At 33.7% G+C, this 23,633-nt stretch overlaps 1 protein-coding gene across 4 annotated transcripts in view; it reads right to left on the reverse strand.

Moving 5' to 3' along the window:
• Window positions 1-23,633, reverse strand: part of LOC126776815 (synaptotagmin-10-like) — a 111,614-nt gene that overhangs the window by 12,424 nt on the left and 75,557 nt on the right. For all 4 annotated transcript variants that reach the window (XM_050499616.1, XM_050499615.1, XM_050499617.1 and 1 more), the window contains exons 4-6: window positions 17,151-17,294; window positions 10,110-10,232; window positions 1,731-1,885 (exon numbers count right to left, since the gene is read on the reverse strand). In XM_050499616.1, coding sequence (XP_050355573.1) covers window positions 1,731-1,885; window positions 10,110-10,232; window positions 17,151-17,294 — 422 coding nt within the window. The remainder of the gene's footprint in view (window positions 1-1,730; window positions 1,886-10,109; window positions 10,233-17,150; window positions 17,295-23,633) is intronic.

Here is a 23,633-nt window from a genome sequence, read left to right on the forward strand (position 1 = left end):
GAATAAGTAAACACTTTTTCTGCATAATCGTTTGATCTATCTAATTAATAATAAAATCTATTGAACTAATAATAAAATTTGACCTAATCTTAAGCCCGCGTGTTAAGGGGGTGTACCTAACACCCCCTTAATACCTCTATGTCCTTTTCAACAAGTATCTATGTGCAAAATTTGATGATGATCGATAAGATGTAAAAACGTAACAAACAAACTCACTTCAGCATTTGTTATATAAGGATATCCATCCCTTCTATAGTCGTTGATAACAAATCGTTAAATACATGAAATCAAATCTAAAATATGTATGTATGTATATGGATTCTATCTCGTTTATAGTTGAAATTTTTGTCCAGCTGTGGAATATTTAAGAGCTAAAACTGAATATCATGAATAAAATAGAGACGAGATAAGACGTCTGTAATTTATAAAAAAAAATTAATTAATACCCAACAACTTTAATATGATTAAGTATTCAAAATTATAAAATAAATGTGCAAAACCATGAATTACACTACTACAGCATTCATTTGTACAAATTTTTGAGCTCACCTATATTCTAGAGCTTAACTGGTGATTGCAGATTCAAGCCTAGTTGCCTAGGAATTTTCATGTGTTTATAATTCATTACGTGCTCGGGTTAAGGACATCGTAGGAAACCTGCATGTGTCAAATGAAAATCTGTCACGTGTGTATCCATCAACATGCGTTGGAGCAGAATGGTGGAATAAACTCTAAACCTTCTCAAAAGGAGACCATAACCCAATAATAGGACATTTATAGGCTATTACTTTACTTTTGCTGTTTCTGTTCTAGCGCTGGTTCCTAGATGTTTGAGTTTTGAATATCAACACAAGTTTATCCTTGAAATATATGCATAGTTGTATTGCTAGCGACCATTTTATACACTTTCTTAGTAGTTTAGTCCTTATCGTGATCATCACAAAGTCTAGAATCGCATTCCTTTTTCTGTCTCCGCTACTAATGGCTCCGTGCATTTCTTGCGAAAGTTAATTGTTAAACTCCAACACTCCTTACTTAAGATTTTAATTGTAGATTACGCTATAACTTTCTCGATTGTTCTAGAAAGTTATACAAGAGATACGTCTTATGTCGATGTGATTAAAGGTGTAAATTTAAATCATTAGACAGAAAAATAAATAAAAATTTATAGGAAAACACGATTTTTTTTCTTCTCGTATTTCCAATTTATTGATAACACTAAAGCTTGTTAAAAGCTATGATATTAAAAAAAACGGTTCTAAACTGTTTTGTATTTGTTTATTTACGTAATACGTAAATAATAAATATTTCAATCTGAAAATATAAATAGACATATCGAAGCACCTTCAAAAAGTTCATTTCTTGTAGGTTAAATATCTCAAATAGAGATAAATTGGATGTCGTCATATTTTTATCATTATATATGAAACTTGATAATTTTATTGTCAAATCTTCAAAACTTTCAAATATTTAATGTTCTTAAAACATAAAAATATTTCGCAGTTGAAAATAAATACACTTTCTCGACAGGAATAAAACAGATACAATAATTGTTTTAAATGTACACAGTATTGGTTGCATTGGAATATTCATTTGGTTCTATTAGAATAATATTTCAAGGTCAAACTCGTGTAACGTTACATTCTGAAACGTATCTGATAACGATTTCTTATCGCAATATGTACTGAACGCAATTATTTAATTATTATTTTTTAATTATATTGTCTTACCTAAACAGAAAAGTTTCATTGAAGACTGGATTCAGATTCTTGCGATGGACCTTCGTTTGGAACTTCTTTTTGCGGTCAGGTAACAGGAACACCTTGATATAAGGGTCGCTACTGCCCAGTACGTCCTTCACGGGTAAGTCGCGAGCCTCGAATATCTGTTGAAAATTAAGAAACAATTAGTGTAACCAGGCAGAGACAAGGAAAAGCCCCCATAGAAAATCCGGTACCCGATCCCAATTACCATTTTACCTGGTGATAATACTGTCCTGTTCTGTCCTGCAATACTTTCCGATGATCTAGTTTTTCTTGAAAATGGCAGCCATGGCCGAAATCAATCAGGAAACATACTTTTACTTGTTATTACAAGTATAGTTATATTCGTCTAGGTAAATACAATCTAATATCATATTGTTCTGTTTTGGTAATAAATTAATAATGAATATTTAAACTTCCAGAATTCGGTAATAATAGAAATATTCCGTTATCTACATACAAATAAAAAATCAAGCTAATATAATAAATATAATAATTAACTTTTTTTATAAATTTGTAATGCGTATTTTGTTTTTTTTTTTTATTTTATTTATTAAAAAAAATGACTGTACATAGCATAAAAATTAATCACATACAAATTAAATTAGTAATAAAGAACGCTTTTATAATTTATTCATTAATAAAATTGTGTTAAATTAACAAAAATTCTGAAAAGATAAACATGACTCTTATAAGCTCTATTATGTACGTTTTCAATTATTTTTATGATATTTTATAGGTGGCCGAACGCTTTACATAAAACGACAAAAAACAATCATATACGATTTGTTTGCATTGTTTCAATTTATTTGTTTTACATTGGTTCCGAAACATTATTTAAAATTGCGTTATAATAAATTTATGATATAACAAGCGTGACGTCATATTGGACTCAGATTAATTACAAGTTGGAAACGGTAGACAAGAAAATTAGTATACGTAACATAAATATTTGATTTTAATAATCATACTAATATTATAAAGAGGTAAGTTTTGTTTGTTTATATACGTTATGTTATTATGTTTGTTTGATTGTTTTTGTTATCTTCTTATTGATATGGAAGTTCTATAATATTTTAGTATGTTAGTTAGGATGGCCATAAGCTATTTAACATAGTAATATGATGCATATATATTATTATATATTGATAGGGCTTTATGCAACCTCGTCTGGGTAGGTACCACCCACTCATCAGATATTCTACCGCATAAAAGCAGTGTTGTGTTCCGGTTAAAAGGGTGAGTGAGCCAGTGTAATTACAGGTACAAGGGACATAACATCTTAGTTCCCAAGGTTGGTGGCGCATTGGCGATGTTAGCGATGGTTATCATTTCTTACAATGCCAATGTCTATGGGCGTTGGTGTCCACTTACCATTAGGTGGCCCATATGCTCGCCTTCGTCGTAAAAAATCTTAATATACCGGCAGAGTTGGAAATTGTCATGCTCTTTCGAATTAAACAAATTTATAACAAATGCACAAAACCTTTATATTTATTTATTTTATATAAAAAATGTATAATATACCAACAAAACAACGCCACGGCATATACAAATATTTTATAGATAACATAGAAACCATCTTTTTGTATTTTTTTATGAGCAAACGAGCAAACGAGCATTACGACCCAATAGAAAGTGACTACCACCGCCCATGGACACCTGTAATACCCGAGGGCTTGCAGGTGCGTTGCCGGCCTCTCAAATGATATATATAAATGGGAAAAATCCTTATTTTAGTTTAATTTAATTATCAAAAGGTATTCGTCCTTATCATATTACAAAACATATTAATTTTAAGCGGTTAATGTTGATAAATATAGCCTTTAACACTTTAGAAATATTATGAGATATATACATTTATAACCCAATCAAATATGTATTAACTAATACACATACATTACGTAACACACACACGTAACGTCTCATAACGTCAGAACTTATTACCTCGAAATACCCAGAAGTTAAAAACAATAAAAGTCAAACATTCGAAGCACGCATATTTACAACTCATAAAGTTATTTCATAAACCTTATTGATAAAATACTTTTTTATTTAGCCTTTTTGGAAATATCAACAAAACAGTCAATGGTAAAATAGTTTAGTACTTTTATTATATTTGTCAAGCGATTTTTTATTCGTTAGCTATTAACGAGCTTTAGTTCTATCAATACATTTTTATTGGAAATAGAATTTTATTTATTATCGGTCGTTAGTATTTGAAGAAGTTGATATTATTGATTTTGGTTGAATTTTGAATATAAGTTATATCTCTACTTATTTTTTTCTCTTTAATAAAAAAAAAATGTTTGTATGTTCGTTGCTTTGCTAAACTATTCATCTGATTATGACGAAATTTTGTTGATTTGTTCTGCGTCCGCCAGCGAAGGACTTGTTAGAAACATACAAGAAATTTTCTTTTTATGTTTGTAATTCAATATAAAAGTTTTATGTGGGGTTATTCTACCCGTGCGAAACCGGTACGAGTACCTAGTTTTATACCTATCATGATATAAATTACCTTCATGTTGAGGTCAAACCTCAATTAACATTTAGGCATGATTTAACGTAAATTATCTTTTATTAGCATTATCTTTCAAATGAAAATATCAAGAATATTACAAATTATATTGTCACATTTTAAGTATATTCGGTTTTCTGTCCTTGATTCTCAGTACTCAGGAATATGAAACTTGGCAGTGTGTACACTCCCGTGCCTCGGATAGCACGTAAAGCCGTTGGTTCTACGCCTGAACTACTTCCGGTCGTATCGGATTGCTGTTCCATTGGATTATGAGTGAGGAAAGAGATAGTGGTTGTTTTTGCGCACTTATGCTACTATGATATGTGCTGCGGAGTTCGCTAGTCTCCTTTGAGATTGGATCCGTGATCGAAATAACTCAGGAGAAAATCTTATTATCATAATCATATATTGTGTTTATGTATGTGTTTATTTATGTAATCCATGTAATCCAACAATTCATTCACATTTGTACAAGCCTATTATACAATGATATGCAAAACACTGAATATTTTAAGACTACAATCTTAAAAATATCAATTTGAATAAAAAATATTCAAAAGAAAACATAGTTAATATTATGACAATGTAAAATGTATGTAAACATAATATGAATATAATATGTACATGTAATTATAGTATATAAGTATCCTTACAAAATATAACAAAACAAGGAGTTCTTCATTCAAAAATTTTATACTAGACCCTAACTTTAATCTGAATATTGTAATTTATTAATTTAAATATATAATTTTTTTTATTTGTAGTTTACTGGTGGTATTATTATTTACTGGTGGTAAGAGGATTGTGCAAGCTCGTCTGGGTAGGTACCACCCACTCATCAGATATTCTATCGCAAAACAGCAGTACTTGGTATTGTTGTGTTCCGGTTTGAAGGGTAAGTACAGTAACAGTAACAGTAACAAACTGTTAATGTCCCACTGCTGGGCTAAGGCCTCCTCTCCCTTTTAAGGAGAAGGTTTGACCAAGTCATGAAGGGTGAGTGAGCCTGTGTAATTACAAGGGACATAACATCTTAGTTCCCAAGGTTGGTGGCGCGTTGGTGATGCACGCGATGGTTAACATTTCTCACAATGCCAATGTCTATGGGCGTTGGTGACCACTTACCATTAGGTGGCCCATATCCTCATCCGCTTGCCTATACTATAAAAAATATACATATTTGTGCGGCAATAAAGCTTTTCAATTATATTATTTTTTTTGTTTTTCAATATTTATCACTCGGTTTTGTTGTTTTGTGGATTGAAGGGTGAATGGACCAGTGTAACTAAAGGTACAAGGTACATAATATCTTAGTTTTCACTGGTGGTAGGGCTTTGTGCAAGCTCGTCTGGGTAGGTACCACCCACTCATCAGATATTCTACCGCAAAACAGCAATACTTGATATTGTTGTGTTCCGGTTTGAAGGGTGAGTGAGCCAGTGTAATTACAGGCACAAGGGACATAAAATCTTAGTTCCCAAGGTTGGTGGCGCATTGGCTATAAGCGATGGTTGACATTTCTTACAATGCCAATGTCTAAGGGCGTTTGGTGACCACTTACCATCAGGTGGCCCATATGCTCGTCCACCTTCCTATTCTATAAAAAAAAAAAAAAAAAGTTACCATCACGGTAGCACATTGGCCATATAAGTGATGGTTAATATTTCTCACAGTGCAAATGTGTATGGCCAATGATGGCAACTTACTATCAGGTAGGTCATGCGCCAGTCTGCCTACCTAGTTTCAATAAGAATAAAATAAAAAATGTAAATATTTCTGTACTAAAGGTTTAAGTGTAATGTTAATAATGTTGGAAAATATAAGATTAAAAATCGTTCGAAAATGAATGGCGATTGATTAATACAACTATCGAAGCAAATAATATCAAAGCATAAAAAGAATTAAGGTAAACTCGCCTGTAATTTACTTTTACTGGGCCATTGCATCCTCTCCTTTATAGAAGAAAGTATCTCAATAGTAGAAAATATTCATGAACCTTGAAATATTTTTAAGCCAACTCACTAATCGGATTTTAGTAGAAAGTAGTGATTTTTAGTATCTGTTACGAGCTTTGTCGTATAAACTTGTTTGTTCAGTTAAGCACTTCCAACAATGCAGGCAATAAAAACCCTTAGCTATATTGCTAAAAAAGTTGTTCTGAGAAATTTACTTTTTATTCAATTTTACAGTCATATTGAGGATATCACAAACGTATTAACCAGAACATTGTACTGTGATCCGTTTTTCGCAGCGGATTGAATGTGCTTCTTGCGTTCGGCGAGAACCGAAATGGCGCATTCGTTAAAACTCGGATATTTAAGCCGAAGATTATAAGTTCAAACCTGGAAGAGATCCACTGACATTTCATGTGATTAATTTGTGTTTATAATTCATATCTTTTTCAGCGTTGAAAGAAAACATCGTAAAAGTCTGATACAACACAGATTTAATCAGAGACACTAGTTGTAGACGCTTGCTAAATGATGATGTTAGCTATAGTTGTTGATTGCGAGATTATGACAGAACAGAAACAAAGTGACGAGTTTTTATTTATTATTCATTTATTGATTATACAACACAGGCTATTACATTCCCTTTATCATCATAAAGCCATGTATTGTTCTCGTATACAAAGCAATTGTCGTACAGGTACAAGACAATAGTCCGCTCTATATCGTTTATATTATATTAGACGGGCAATTCCTTTCCGATTTGTGATATCTGATCTGATCTTATCAAATCAATTAATTAATATTAAATTAATTAATTATTGTTCACACATTTAAAGAATTTTAAATTAGAATCAAGTGTTTTGAAATAAGAACGAAACATTAATAATAATTAATTAAATTTAGACATGTGTTACGTCTGGAATGAATGGAATGGATATATGGAATTAATACGTCTGGATACAGAAAACGCGTTGAAAAGTGCTAACTTTATTGTGGTGCGTCCAGACAGTCTTGAAGAGAACCGAGTGGCGGGGTAGAGGAACGAGCATTCTCTCACTTTTTCTTCTCGACACTCGAGGTGACATCACGAAACTGTAACTTCGTTTCGTATCGATATCTACCCATTAATAGTTGCTTAATGTGACTCGTGATTATTTGTAACTTCTGTGTCTTTAAAAATACAGTGATTTTGTCGAAACGCTGTCTAATTTTGCACGATACCCAGACCTGCCCACACAATGTCACTCGAAAACGTAGTCTTTAAACCTGTTTGATCCATCCATCATTCAATTTTGTTTGCTATTTTAAGGTATTTTTTGTGCGTGTTTAGGTGATCACTTGATGGTTTAATTGCGATTGGATTCCAGGAAATTTGATAAACAACAAAAATATAATAAATAAAATTCGTATTTCACCCGTACGAAGTCGGTACGGGCTAGTAATATTGTTTAATTTTAATTTTATTATTCAGTTGAGTTTATTTAAGTATTTATTGAAATTAACTATTTTTTATACCATGTTTTGTGACCACCGTCCATATACGGCGCCAATATCTATGGACGGAAGAAATATTAACCATTCCTTGCATCGCCAATCCACTACCAACCTTGACACTAAAATTTTACACTGGCTTACTCACCCTTCCGACCTGAACACAACAATTCAGTATTGCAGTTTAGCGGTAGAATATTTGATGAGGGATTGGGTGGTAAATTTAAGTTTTAAGCCAACTTGTGTTTTTTTATTGTATATTTATGTGGTTATAAATAACGAATATCACATTATATTTACAAAAACTTCTTTCCCGTATATAATAACCGACGGAATTAACTATCAGACGCAAAAGTGGTTAATGTGAATATCCCACCACATAAAAAACCCTATCTAGCCATGGGTGTAAGACGTGACAATCTCTATAAATGTCGTCATGATTCTTCTCCGCCGTCACTTTCTACTCCCTTGTGTGTGCGTGGCGCGTAAACTATATAGTTTATGATTATATATAATTATAATAAGAAGAAAAAAATATTATATGAAATTTATGTTTAACATTGGCTGAGCGCCCCGTTACGGTCACATTTTTTTAATAATTCTTATTACAGGTTTTTCAACTTGAAAATATTTATCTGAAAACAATAATGTTTTATACATTCGAAAACGTATTTAAATTTGAGTGTTGAAGCAAGTACAAAGTACAATTAAAGTTGTTTTAAGATATCCTATCTTCGTCTGCTGACGTAATTCGTAATTATAGTAGTTCTTGATAAAGTTTTCTCTATGGCTTCACTTCTAATGCGAAGTAAGCGTTATTTAAATTACTTTGGTAAACGACTTGTAAATATATGTGAAGTTCGCTTTTATATACCAGGCGTTTATGTAAGAGGAAATTAAAATATAAGGCCATGGCCTTTGGCCAGCCGTGGGAAAGCGAAAACGTGGATTTATGGATATACATGTATATGAATCCGCAAATTTCGGTTAAAATCGAAGTTTTCTTTCCATTGGACTATCATGGCTATTCAGTAGGTCTTTTAGATACTCAATTTAATGATATATAACATTCTATCATTTACGGCTCATTATATAACACCCCAAAGAGGAAGTTTTAATCCGTACATGAAGCTCACAAAGTTTAATTAGTCCCAGGTATAATCCCGGATCGTTTCGAATAAAAAATATTTGGTTTACTGTCACAGAATTATCAGTTAAAACCGGAAGTTGAGAATTTTGAAATGTGATGCGTGTCTAATTAGTCGAACTCTGTTAGGTCGCGTCATATCGTCAAATTTTTGGACTTCGAAAGTGAGTGCACCTGCATTTTTTTTTTATTGAATAGTTAGGCGGACGAGCATATGGGCCACCTGATGGTAAGTGATAACCAACACCCATAGACATAAGCATTGTAATAAATGTTAAGCATTCCTTACATCGCCAATGCGCCACCAACCTTGGGAATTAAGATGTTATGTCTTGTAATTACACTGGCTCACTCACCCTTCAAGCCGGAACACAACAATATCAAGGTATGCTGTTTTGCGGTAGAATATCTGATGAGTGGGTTATACCTATCCAGACGAGCTTACAAAAAACCCTACCACCATTAATTTGCGTATACACTTTTACACTATAATCTCTCCTCCCTTCCGATTTCGACAGCGTTCTAAATTGAGTTCCGGCTTCTCAGGACCCAGGCGCTCTAATGACGCGCGTTTTCCGAGCCTTTAAGTGGGCTCCCAACATCTGGTTTGATTATAAGACTGGCCTTTCCCGTTGGTGATGCTGGAAAGGCCATTAGTGCTAACAGCAAACACAATACGTAACAAAATATCTGCTTGCTCCTGTGTGGATCGTTTTTTATCTCTGTTAAAAATGATCGCCATGGTTGAAGTTGATCGTAGCATCATCATACCCATATTTTCTTTTCATCTCATTTGTTGTTCTATGTTAGCCTGACTCCAAACCAACTTAATTTAATGCAGTCCATACATATATGCACTTCATTAAGCAATTATTATCAAAAAAACATTAAGTTGTTTCTTTTTTTCTGCTTTAAGATCAGGTAAGCACCATTGAGTTTTTTATGCTATGTACATATTTAAAATAATCTCGAATCGCCAGTATAATGAAATATCGTAAGGGTCATTCACTTCACGAATAAATTCTGCTAAATATGTAGCCACACCTACCCGAATTGAAGCAGTGTATTGGAATAAGCTCCAAGTCTTCTCCTTAAGGGATGAGAATCTGTTTCTACTTACTGATTTGTTTATAAATAATTATTAATTTCTTAAAACCCTTCATTAAAAGTTTAAATAATATACTTTTACCTTTATATTTTAAGACTAAATAGACGAAACTTTAAATACATACCTTGACAACAAGGGCCTCTACTTCTTGGTCGTACTTCAGAGCGAAGTGTAACTTCCCGCAAAATTCCAACTCACCGCTGTCTGTCGAAGATTGGCGTACTAGCTCATTTTTGTAAAGTTCCGGCTACAAAAAAAAAAATATATATCATGGATTGCTTATAGTTGGATGAAAGAGTGACCGGATATTTATAGTGTATGTGTATGGTGATGAAACAATGGAATGTTAAAGAGTTAGTATATGAGACCAACCAACGTCAAAACTAAGACCGAAACGTTTGACATGTGGCAGAACTTTGTGCAGGCCCTTCTGAGTAAGTATCACCCACTCGTCATGTTAGTAAGCGCAAGCGATCCCGTGACGTCCCATAATGAGACGAAATAGGTGCCGCTGGTTTTTTCCGTGGATATTTGGCGCCGGCGAGTCATACATAACGCCCCACTTCACGTGGAAAAACGAATAAAGGCGTTTGTCGAGCGAGGAACCACTCACTCATCATATTATATTCTACCACCAAACAGTAATGGTTAGTATTATTGTGTTTCGATTTAAAGGTTTAGTGAGCCAGCTTTAATACAGGCATACAACAATACTATGGCGGTAGAATATACAATAGATATAAAAAAGACATTTCGCTAAAAATTTGAAAAAATATTTTTTTTTTTTTTTCATTTTTAGCCAAAAGCCTAAAAATCCTTTCAACAAATTTAATGATATTATTTTTTATAAGAAAATAAATATTTCATTTTTTTATTCGTTTATATTAAATTAAAACTTGCACTCTTGAAATGAAATTATGTCTTTTTAATTAACATAACCGTTTCACAGTTGTATATTTTACAATTATAAAGTACGCATTTGCCTCTATAACTTCAAGCGCAAAATGAAAATTACAATTGAATCATTAAATGAATACTTTAAAACAATGTCTGACCTTAACCGCTAGTTGCGATATTTTAAATTGTGACGTATATATTATGTTTAATATTTATATTTTATATTTACTAGCTGACGATCACAAAAGAGGAAAGCGATGGCCGGCTTTATTTACTCTCGAATGGAATTGGGATTGCTGCTTAAATTAAATTTATATGTGATAAGTCATTTATACCTATGGTTTTATGACGTCACCGGTTATTAAATATGGCAGACTAAATTTATTAGAGTTAATAAAATTGAGGGTATTATTTTGTTTATATTGTTTTAAGAAGGCAGCAAATAATTCAATTGGTGGTAAGTGGTCACCTTCACCCACATTGCCCCTGCAACGAGAAATTAATGCCTACACGCGCGCCATCCATAAGATATTTGTCATTTTTAAATAATTTTCACCTTTGTTTGTTTTTTTTACATTAAGATGTGAATTATAGAATATTACTTATGTCTAGTCTATTCTGATAGTTAAAGTTTTTATTCTTTTTTATGCTGTGTTTTCTTCTAGCAGGATACAAGTAATTCTTTTATTCTTATTAATTGTATCCATGTATGTACCGCCTAATTTATGAATAAATAAATCTTAGAAGTTAATATTTCTCTTGTACCTGTAATCACACTAGCTCAACCACAGTAATACTAAAATATTATATAGAAGAATAAATAATAAACGTGAGCCAAGTGAGATAGAACAACCTATCATGTGTAAAAATATGATATGTTATATATATAATATCCAATATAAATTGAACCCTAGCAAGTCTTTCATATACTTTTTTGTATTAAGAGTACATATTCGTAGTTCAAACGGCTTACACGGTCATACCTGGCGGAGCTAGTCTTTGTTATAGAGATTACAGCTTAAGAGTAGAGGATTAAAAGGAATTATCTGAAATTCAATTCGTATGAGGTAAAATATAAGGAATAGCCTTTCGTAAAAATCTGTTCAATTTCGTAAATAAGACTGCCTGTGATATTATTGCAATAGCATTGGTTTTATAGTAAGCTAGTTACCCGTTTCGGCATCGCACGGTTTGAATACTTTTTTGGCGTACACAGAAAAACTCAACAAAATTTCGTCACAATCGGATGATTTGTATAGAAACGCATCGAGGACAAACATACGAAAAACATTTTTTATTTATATAGAAGACTAGTTTTCGCCCGTGGCTTCGCACGCGTGTGAGAGGGTAGGGAATTGGTTGCTTGTTAAATGTAGCCTATGTTCCTCCTTAGCATTCATGCTTCCGGCGTACCAAATGCGGTTTAGCATAACAGACATACAGACAGAGTTTTATTTTTTATTATAATTGGTAAACACAGTACACACCACACACATTATACAACAATTAACTCGTTTACACACCAATCATGTTTCCACTTAAAACTAATTCATGTATGACAGTAAACAAGCAATTTTGTAAATTATAAAAAATAATTATGAAGATTCAAACAGTTAACAAACAGCTACTTTCGCATATTTCATATACATAATAATTGTTAATAAATATTTAAAACAAATTTTATATTTTAAATTAAATAAACATATATGTACATATATATCTAAGTCATAGTCTTTACTAATGCGGTTCTCCTCCTGACTGGTCACTGTTGAAATTCTCGAATGTGATTGGCGAGCTACGTTGCAGATATTATAGCGCAAAAGTGAGTGCACAAACTCTTACGACTATACTGGTGGTAGGGCTTTGTGCAATCTCGTCTCTCGGGTAGGTACCACCCACTCATCAGATATTCTACCGCAAAACAGCAGTGCTTGATGTTGTTGTGTTCCGGTCTGAAGGGTGAGTGAGCCAGTGTAATTACAGGCACAAGGGACATAAAATCTTAGTTCCCAAGGTTGGTGGCGCATTGGCTATAAGCGATGGTTGACATTTCTTACAATGCCAATGTCTAAGGGCGTTTGGTGACCACTTACCATCAGATGGCCCATATACTCGTCCACCTTGCTATTCTATAAAAAAAAAAAACGACACCTTATCTCTCAGCTGAGATGAGACGACTCTATTCTACACGTTTTGAGAAACCATTACATGATATATGATTGATAATAATCTTAATCTAAAAGTTATATACATTTAATTGCACTACAAAATATTGCATTAGAGTTTAAAATTGAGTTATATAAAGTGAAAAAAATGCTTAATTACCACTTGCAATATTTTTCCGAGATCCAAGGCGATTTAATTTAAAACTAATAGAATAATTTTGAACTACTTGCAAATTAAAATGTGTTCTAACTGTATATTATATAGTTTACTGGTGGTGGAGCTTCTTGCAAGCTCGTCTGGGTAGGTACCACCCACTCATCAGATATTCTACCGCAAAACAGCAGTACTTGGTACTGTTGTGTTCCGGGTTGAAGGGTGAGTGAGCCAATGTAATTACAGGCACAAAGGACATAACATCTTAGCTCCCAAGGTTGGTGGTGATGTAAGCAATGATTAACATTTTTTACAATACCAATGTCTATAGGCGTTGAAGACCATTTACCATCAGGCTGCCCCTATACTCGTCCGCCTTCCTATTCTATAAAAAATAGCAGATATAGTTACTTCTTTAAATTTCATTGTGAAAATTTAAAGTGTCCTTCTTGTTAATTATATGTATGTATATTGTATCGTAACAAATTACAGGTTTTTCAATCATTGACATTTCAAGTTAATACAATAAATTCATATTTATAATAATTCGTCTCGTTAATAGTGGAGAAAAATATTGCGAAGACACATAATTGTGTCGCATTAGTTTTTTTTCAGTTACTTTCATCTGGAATAACAGAAACAAGGAGGTTGACATATTTATAAACAGTATATACTTTAGAAGGACCTTATCATTGATAAGCAACACTTAATTATTCATATAATAGTATTATTTTTTCCTTACTCTTATTATTATTTTTTTGTAATTTGAGATTTTGATTTGTCTTGTATTTGTTTTTTTTTGTGCTATAATGTGCCTGTTGGTTTAATGTTCATGCAGTTATCACATGTAATTGAGGTACCACTTTTTGCCTTTATATTATCAACTCTGTACTTTCATGTATTTGTTTGTACATTGTTGGTGATCTAAAAAATAAAATTAATGTAATTCTGACACACATACAAAAATTAGATTCAAAATTTTCTTTAAAATGAAACCCAATTTTTGACCTGACTTAGGTTTTGAACTCAGTAATACGGGATTTATTTGCTAATTTCAATACCAAGGCCGACACTGGGGCAGTTTGATTGAAAATACAGGTCTCGTACCTTATTTATTGAAATCGAATTCAGTTTATTTCTTGGCTAAGCGAGATCGACAATAGCTGCCCATTGCGCTTTGTCCATCTTCGACTTTCGATTCCGGATTGGATGAATCGTAATTAGGAAGCGGATGACAGAGAAAATCTTAAAGCTTATCTTCTTTTCTATTATAAAATTTATTTTCAATTGAAAATGAGAACTGAATTTTATAATTTGAGAGGTATGGTATTGTTAGTCTTTTTAAAGGAACATAAATATTGTAAATTCCTACTAAGTTATATTTGCCTTGCATGCCGAAGGTTGTGGTTTCGGTTCCCACCCAGGACAGATATTTGTGTGCATGAACATGTCTGTTTGCCCTGAATCTAGGTGTAATTGTTTATATAAGTCTGTATTTACTAAAGAAAAGTAGTATATGTAGTATATCAGTTGTCTGGTTTCCATAGTACAAGCTCTGCTTAATTTGGGATCAGATGGCCGTGTGTGAATAATAACCCAGGATATTATTATTATTATATGTGAGCCGATGGCTCAGTGGTTAGAACTCATTAATCTTAACCGTGACGATATACACAGTGGCTGGCAGCGGATGGAGATTGAGAGCTGAAATTCGAGCTCAGTGACTGCATTGGATAGGGCTATGTCCAGCAGTGGACGACAAAAGGATGATGATGATGAATCTTAACTGATGATCGTGGGTTCAAACCCAGGCAAGCAACAATGAATATTCATGTGCTTAATTTGTATTTATAATTACTCGGCGGTGAAGGTAAGTCTCGTGAGGAAACCTGCATGTATCAACTGTACTCTGCCAATTAAATCCAACGCTCATTAAAGCTATGTTGTGGTATAAACTAAAAGTGAGAAGAGGTCTCACTTGAGGTGTTATAGTTGTTTGCAGCTGTAGTTTGTTCTTATTTTACCGTTTACCTTCATCGTCGACCACTAGATCAAACAAACACAAATTAACCACGTGATAACTTAATGATGCTTACCCAGGTTCGAACATGCAATCTTCGGTTAAGATGACGTATAAGCCAGTGAGCCATTTCGGATTGACAAAATATATATAAATTTAACTATGTTACATCTGAATTAAAATATATTTAAATAAAGCAAAGGCAGTTTTAATAGTAAGATTACGAGAGGCAATGATATAAAAAATCACTTAATACTACTTTATTTCGTAAGAAACTCCAAGGGTAAAAACATTGTAAATAGCGCTTACGACTGAGTGAGGTAGTTCATCCCACACAAGATCTGTGTACATAAGAAGTACATGTATAAAATATTTGTAAGCTTATCATCACGCAACTATAGCTATATTTTAATCTTCAGGCGTCTAGGCTATGAAAGGGGTGACAGCTTGACCGGAACCGGAGTTTTGAACCCTCGATGACCTCGAGATTGCGACCAATAAACTAATTCTTCAGGGATCAACGTGGTTCAAAGAACATCATATGAAACATTGACCTAAGCAATACTTATATCGAAAAAAAAACGAGAACAATATATAGCGCTAGTAACCGCACGTTGTTCGTTGTAAATCTAAAAGAAATATTCCATCATAATGATCGCGATATTGTAATCAGTCGCAGATGGTAGCAAAAACTATCGTTAGTAATCAGAAGATCTGGGTTAGAATAATCACAGAGTAAGGAACGACTCAGATTATACGAGGCGTCTTTTGTACAAGATAGACTGCTCTAAGCTGTTTTCCAGTTTAGTACTTATACATTGAGATATTTAATTTCAATCGTTATTTTCAGCATTTAGATGTATTAGAAAACTTACAGGGGAATATACTGAACAATTCATAGAAGATTAAAAATATTATTTCTATAAATCTGAACTCCCATTTTAATCTTGCTATACATTTTAATCGAGCCACATAGTCGTATTTAGGACTTACGTACGCTTGAATATTGACCAATGATAGACTTTGACGTGTCTCGTGTCTATATTTGCCAATGATAGTTTTCCTTCTATTATATTAAACACGTGACATGTCACATCCAGAACTCATGAATGTTCCTGAAATGAATTACATCATAAATTCTGTATTTTAGGTCGCACGTGTTCGCTAAAATACGCTTTGAATCTACTTAATATATTTCTTATTTACTCCTGACAAAAAGGTGTCATAATAGTTTTAAAAATCTTATCTCTCAGTTGGGTGTCGTCACTCGAAACAGATTTTATTTGAATACGTATTATTTGTTTAAAAAAGATTGAAATATTTGGTATAGATATAAATTTTGTTTTCTAAATTAAAAACCGACTAAATTAAATTTGTATGAAGGTTTGTTTCAAATAAAAACTTTACAAAGGTCAATCACATTCAGAAGCGAACATCTTGGATAGTTTCAATGAATATAAACTAGCGATAGAATCGACAAAATCAGCTTATATACAAGTTATACCGGACCATATATATATATATATATATATATATATATATATAATAAATATAATGTATGTCATGTAGGTTGGTCGGTTGTCAGACGTGAAGTGTGAAAAATATAAGACGGGTACCTATTTTATTATGTAGCCGACTGATGGAAATATAAAATATACAGGAGTATGTCAGTAACGCGTGTGATCGTTTTTCTAGCGACCCCTTTGGTCTCTTGCTCTCAGGACAGCGCCAGCGCCGGACAAATTTAATAAAATTAACATATTGGACGACAATGGCGGCCATTAAAATGGCAATCCATTTGAATCCGCGACATATATATATATCTGAATATATAGATATAGGTATATATATGAATATACAGACCAATTGAGAACCTCCTCGGTTCTTAAGTCGGTTAACAAAATTAAACTTACGTCAAAATATACTTACTTTAATGAGTCCAATAGATGAGTCAGCCCGTTCGAGACTACAGATGCTGAACTGAATGGAGGGAAGGTCCAGGCGATGGGAAAGCTGGCGTTGGAACGTTTGGTGTCGATCTGGTACAATTGGCAACGTTGTTTGTCGAAGGACCTAAGAAATAAAACAGTTTACATTAATAATTTTATTGAGTCAATATCATATATACACAATTTTACATGTACACAATTTGTTTGCAGTATTATCTAACTCTAGGGTTTTTATTAACATTAGCAGCACTATTGGTGGATCTCTGACTCCGAAACTAATATAAATTGTACTATCAGAGTCAGCGATTACTCGACAATTCATTGCATTGCATGTATGTAAAATTATGTTAAAAAAAATGTGGCCGCTTCGAGATGTCTGACAAATGAGAATCGATATCGAAATCTACGGCTATTAAATTAATATATACAATATATATATATATATATATATCTTGACTGCCTCGTTGGTTAGTGGCTAGATGTAACGCCGCCCGGAGACCCTCAGTTCAAATCCCAGGTCCGGCCAATAAAAAGTTATTGAGTTTTTGAGTCGAAAATTCTCAATAGCAGCCTAGAGTCTGAAAGTTAGAAGTGTGTACACTCTCGTGCCTCGAAAAGCACATAAAGCCGTGCGCCTGAACTTTTTCCAGTCGTGACGGATTGCCGTCCCATCGGATTATGAGAGTTAGGGAACAGAGAGTGCACACACTTGTGCATTATAATATTTCCTGCGCAGTCCGAAATCGGTTTGGAGGACATAATTATATATATTTAATAAATATATACAGAGCAAATTAAATAAATAAAAAAAAAACAAAGTTTTGTTGATAAAATAATTATATTTGTCTAATATATTATAATAATATATAGTAACGAACGACCGGAAGAGAGCGGAGGCTTTGTAGTGAAAGGCTGCTATTATATCATCAATGACTGGGATACATCTGAGGCGCTCCAATATTTTTTTATTTCGCAACAAAAAATAAATACTTACAGAATATATAGATGATAAAAAAGACGAAGTTGGTATAAGTCGATTTCCATACAGACTATAATGTAAATAATTGACTTTGTTATCTTATTTGAGAAAAGGTAAACTGAACTTCTTGCCTGTTTCTTCAGTAGATTCTACGTTCAAAGCTATACATAAGAGCGTACTTGAATAAAATATATTCTAATTTCGATAATGTATTTGTTGAAATTATATAATTTACCCGTGCAAGCGCCACTGAATTTTCATGTGCTTAATATATGTTCATAATTCATCTCGTGCTTGATGGTGAAAGAAAACATCTTTAGGAAACCTGCATGTGTTTAATTTCACTGAAATTCTGCCACATGTGTATTCCATCAACCCGCATTCGAGCAGCGTGGTGGTTATAATAATAAGCTCCAAAACTTCTCTTTGAAAAAGGAGAGGAGGCCTTGGAGGTCCAGCAATGGGACATTCACAGACTATTACGTACTAACTTACTATATAATTCAAATGAAACGTGTAGTTTGTTACCACCAATGTGGAATGTTCATTTTATGCATTTCTTAAGTAATTAGTAACTAGGCATAGTAATTGAATTAAATATGTTTCTTACGCTGCATGTTTATTTATCATACATTAGTGACCCGGCTCGGCTTCGGATGGGTAACATTACATAGATACGAGTTTGTACATACAAGAATATGAAATACACACTTTTCAGGTCAATTGTCTAAATTTAAAGTGGAATTGTGAACCACAGCTACATATATAATATTTTATACAAAAACCTTCTCCGAAACGCACTAAATATTACGAAATATCTACTAAAACCGTTTCGCTTAATTTAGTGTGACATCTGCCTAAAAATGTGCTTAATTAATTTTTAGATTTGCAATTCAGTCGCTTCATTACCTTAACTAAGTTTGACCTTATTTTTTATTTCAAGGTACATGTGAGATTCCTAAAAAAATACTGAACGCTTTTAATTAAATTCAATAAGCCTCGTAATCGTCAGTATCTCCTTAACCATTTATTTGGATTCTTTTTTTTATATATAGAATAGGAAGGCGGACGAGCAAATAGGCCACCTGATGGTAAGTGGTCACCAACGCCCATAGACATTGGCATTGTAAGAAATGTTAACCATCGCTTACATCACCAATGCGCCACCAACTTTGGGAACTAAGATGTTATGTCCCTTGTGCCTGTAATTACACTGGCTCACTCACCCTTTAAACCGGAACACAACAATACCAAGTTCTGTTGTTTTGTCGTAGAATATTTGATGAGTGGGTGATACCTACCCAGAAGAGCTTGCACAAAGCTCTACCATCAGTAAATTTAGCGTGGTGTGTAAGAGACGAAGTCCTGAGAGAAAAGGATTTTTACGACCGACCACGTGCCTGTTAGCAACCCTCTTTGAAAATCCTGCTCGTTAAATTAAATGATGATGATGAATTAGATGATCCTTAATCAGCCTTTTATTATGCAGGGGATATCGTATCAGGAACCAATACACCAATAGCTACACGCCAATCGATCCTCATTAACTTGACCGATAATCGTGAAATTTTGCTTACACGTGTCAGAAGCACAGAAAAGAGTTGCATTCTCACGTGTGCAAATATCCACAACTAATAAGTTATCCCAAGTTACCTCCACAAAATTTTGTAATAAAAGTCGCAGACCTCAAATGAACGCTTAAAATGGCATCTTCAATTATAAAATCAGAAATAAGATTGTCCGGAAAAGAACCGAAGATACCGTCATAGATTGAAAACTTCATGTACGTCGAAGGAACGATGGTCGTTCTAACAGCCAGGTAGACCGATGATATATAAGTGGGATCTGTTTGTATGCGAAATAAGCAGAACCAAGAATTTGCCACATGCCTGTGCAATTGATTACGATTATCTGAATAATGATGATGAATAAATAGTATAAGATTTTGGAAAAAACAACTCAAAGGTATAGATAAATTTACGAGAACATTCTAACCGTTTAAGAAGATTGGGGCTACAAGAAGTTCAATACTTGCTTAAGAAACCCTAATAACAATGTAATTTAATTAACTGTGTAAAACTACATCTAGATTATGAACAAACAATGCAACGATGAGTTACTTAAGCCCTTTGAAGACTGAGAGCAAATATAAAGCTTCTTCTCTTTCAACATCAAAAGAAATTAAGTAATCGAGATATAATACTTTTAAGAGTACTTTATTATTTATATAAATGTAAAACAAAGAAAATTAAGAAGATATTTCGAAATTAAATTCTTTTAACTTTACTTTGAGATATTTAATTATTTTTAATATTAAACATATTATTTCGTCGCAACGATAACATGATGTAAGGAAGATTGAGTGTATCTCTGTTTAGCAAGCTTAAAATTCTATGCTGGTAAAGTCAATCAGATTTAAAGATATGATACAGGCGACACAAAATCAAAATAAAGTTGAAACCACCACTGGTTCGGAATTTAGATTCTAGGCAAGAACTCTTTTCCACTATTTCAATTACAAAGTTATGTCAATCGGATACAATTTTTATACATAACATTATTTTTGGACTATTAGGTAAAGAGTCGTAAAACAAATTTTATTGTTTATGGTGTAAGTAATTTCTTACTGTTTATAAAAAAAAACAACAATCTGCTTTAAAAAAATTATTACACTAATGACACGTTCTCAAATAAAACTGAAACGGCAAAGGAGACCGATTTTGAGGAGTGCTGTCCACTAACTATTTGACATGATGACTTTCTCTGGCCTCCAAAAAAATCGACCCACCTACATTTTTTGTAAAAAAGCTATCGTATGGTTTTAAACTACCACATATTTATATTTTTAAGATTGATAATGAAAAAATGCAATTGTAGGATTGTACAAAAACAGAAATAGTGCGCAAAAAATAGGTTTTTAGGTAAATAAATATGTGACAAAACACGAAAACACAAAATTTTACGCAATTTTATTTTTTTGTGTACAAAACGATTATGCCGTTTATTTTTAAATTTGGGTGCCTAAATCTTACTTTAATAGGGAGTGTTTCCTCCTCTTGACCTAATCACTGCCTGCATACGCCTATTAAGTGACCTGATTAGCTTTTTAATGTCTTTCTGTGGGTTCCGTTGCCATTCTTCAGTTAGGGCAGTTTCCAGTTGATTCAGGGTTTCTGGAATTGGATTTCGTGCTCGAACCGTACGTTTTAGCTGGTTCCAGAGGTGCTCTATCGGGTTTAAGTCCGGACTATTGGCTGGCCACTGCATAACCGGAATTTCGACTTCCCTGAGATAGTCGTTAACAATTCTAGCGACGTGAGGTCGTGCATAAGTTGGAAATTATCCCCAATATATCCAGCGTAAGGCATCACATGAGGCTCCAGAATGTCCGTTATGTAAGTTTCAGCATTAACAGCACTATTACGGAAAAAAACCAGCTCTGTGCGCCCCGTCAAAGAAATACCTCCCCAAAACATTGTAGAGCCTCCACCAAATCGGACTGTTTCTCGAATGCAACACTGAGAGTAGCGTTCTCCTGGCCTTCGCATGACGTTACGTCGTCCATCAGAGCCTACTAGAGACATTCGGCTTTCATCACTGAACAATACTGTCTCCCATTGGTCCAGTGTCCAATCGACGTGCTGCCTAGCAAATTGTAGTCTTGCTTGTCGATGGGATGCTGTGAGTTTTGGTCCTGTTGCTGGCTTGTGAGGGGTTAAGTTTTGTTCTCGAAGTCTTCTTCTTACAGTATTTTCACTCACAGACACTCCACGACTTTCTCGGGGTCTACCTTGAACGTCAACAGCCGAAAGGTGTCGGTTTCTTAAAGACGTCAAACCAATAAAACGGTCATCGGTCGGGTTCGTGACACGCCCCCCCATGCCAGATCCTGGTCTCCGGCCATACTCCCTAGTCTCCGAGTAGCGTTTGTACACTCTTCGCACCGCTGAACGACTTAATTTTAGTGTTCTAGCCACATTTCGCTGACTTAACCCCTCATGAATAAGAGCTACGACTTGAGCAGCTTCTGCTTCAGTAGTATCCATTTTTTATGTTTAAACTTATTAAAATTATTGTTTCAACAAAGTTTCATACACTTAATCAATAATAAACATCGAACCGAGATGACTCCGCGTTAAGAACTGGAAATAAACTAACCATGCACTTTGTGCACAAAGTAACGTTTTCTTATCAATACTTTAAAAATATTCCAAATATCCTCAATAACACTTACAACTCCTCCAAATCAATATCAAGTGGGTAATAAAATGTTAAATGTATGTCCCATAAGTAAAACAATCCACCTAGGTCGTTGCATAGTTAAGATAACAACTTTGTAAGTAAAAAAATACGGGTGGGTCGATTTTTTTGGCGGCCAGGTTAGAAACCAGTCGACCAAGACAACGATAATATTTAAGATTATGCACAAATGCAGTACACTCTCTATTCAATCACCTTCGAAGTCCAATAGTTCGACAACCTGATATGATCGAAGATATATCTGCACCCGTATGATCCATTGTTGATTAGACAAACGAGATAAATACCGGAAAACAAAAGGCAAAACCGCCTTTTGTACACAAAAAAATATTAATTTTTCCATACAATAAAGCATATTTTGTATATATTTATACCCTACTAACTTACTCAGGTCAGATTTTAGTTATATATCCTTTCATGTGATTGAAAACGTCTAAACAAAATTTCTTATAACAATCTCATTTCCGAATTTATAATATTAAGATGGAAAATTCTTGATCATTTACTCATACCATTTGCTCAAGTAATAAGCCTTTATACCAGCTATTAACAACCAAGATAAATTATATGCTAAATGTATACGCTTCATAAAAGCCTTTTGTTGTCGTCACAATCGTTTGCCACTAAGTGGTGTAATATTTTCCTTGTATACACTTAGTTTGAACACCTACGTCATATAGTTTAGAACGAACTATAATTCAACGGTAACACGCTTAAGGCAATTTTGTAACGCTTGCCTGAGATATTGATTTTAATATGTATTATCGTTTTGTTGATATAGGTTAGTTATTGGTCAGCACGGGAGGCCGCGGATGCGTTATCAACACGATCCCGCAGCCTCTCCGATCCGTTATGAGGACGGCCATTGCAGTGGTTTTAGTGAGTAAGAATCCCACATAACCCGGTTTCATCCCTATGGGACCCGGGTGATACCTTTCTGAAGGTTTCCACAGCGAGAAAAAAAAAGAAAAAAAATACGATGTATGGAACTTTTCTGAATCGTAATTACTGTTCCGAAAACGAAAAATAGCATTTTACAGTAACAACCTGTTAATGTTGCTTAGCTGGACTAAGACTCATCCTTAAAGAGGAGGAGGATTGGACCTCATTCTACCAAGCTTTAGAACATGGGTTTGGAGGATACACGAGTGACAGAATTTTATCCGAGACCTTCTTAAGACGTTTTTTTTTCCTCGCCAAACACATGATGAATAATTAACATAC

The sequence above is a fragment of the Nymphalis io genome, chromosome 21 (assembly GCF_905147045.1).
Source record: "Nymphalis io chromosome 21, ilAglIoxx1.1, whole genome shotgun sequence".
Lineage (NCBI taxonomy): Eukaryota > Metazoa > Arthropoda > Insecta > Lepidoptera > Nymphalidae > Nymphalis > Nymphalis io.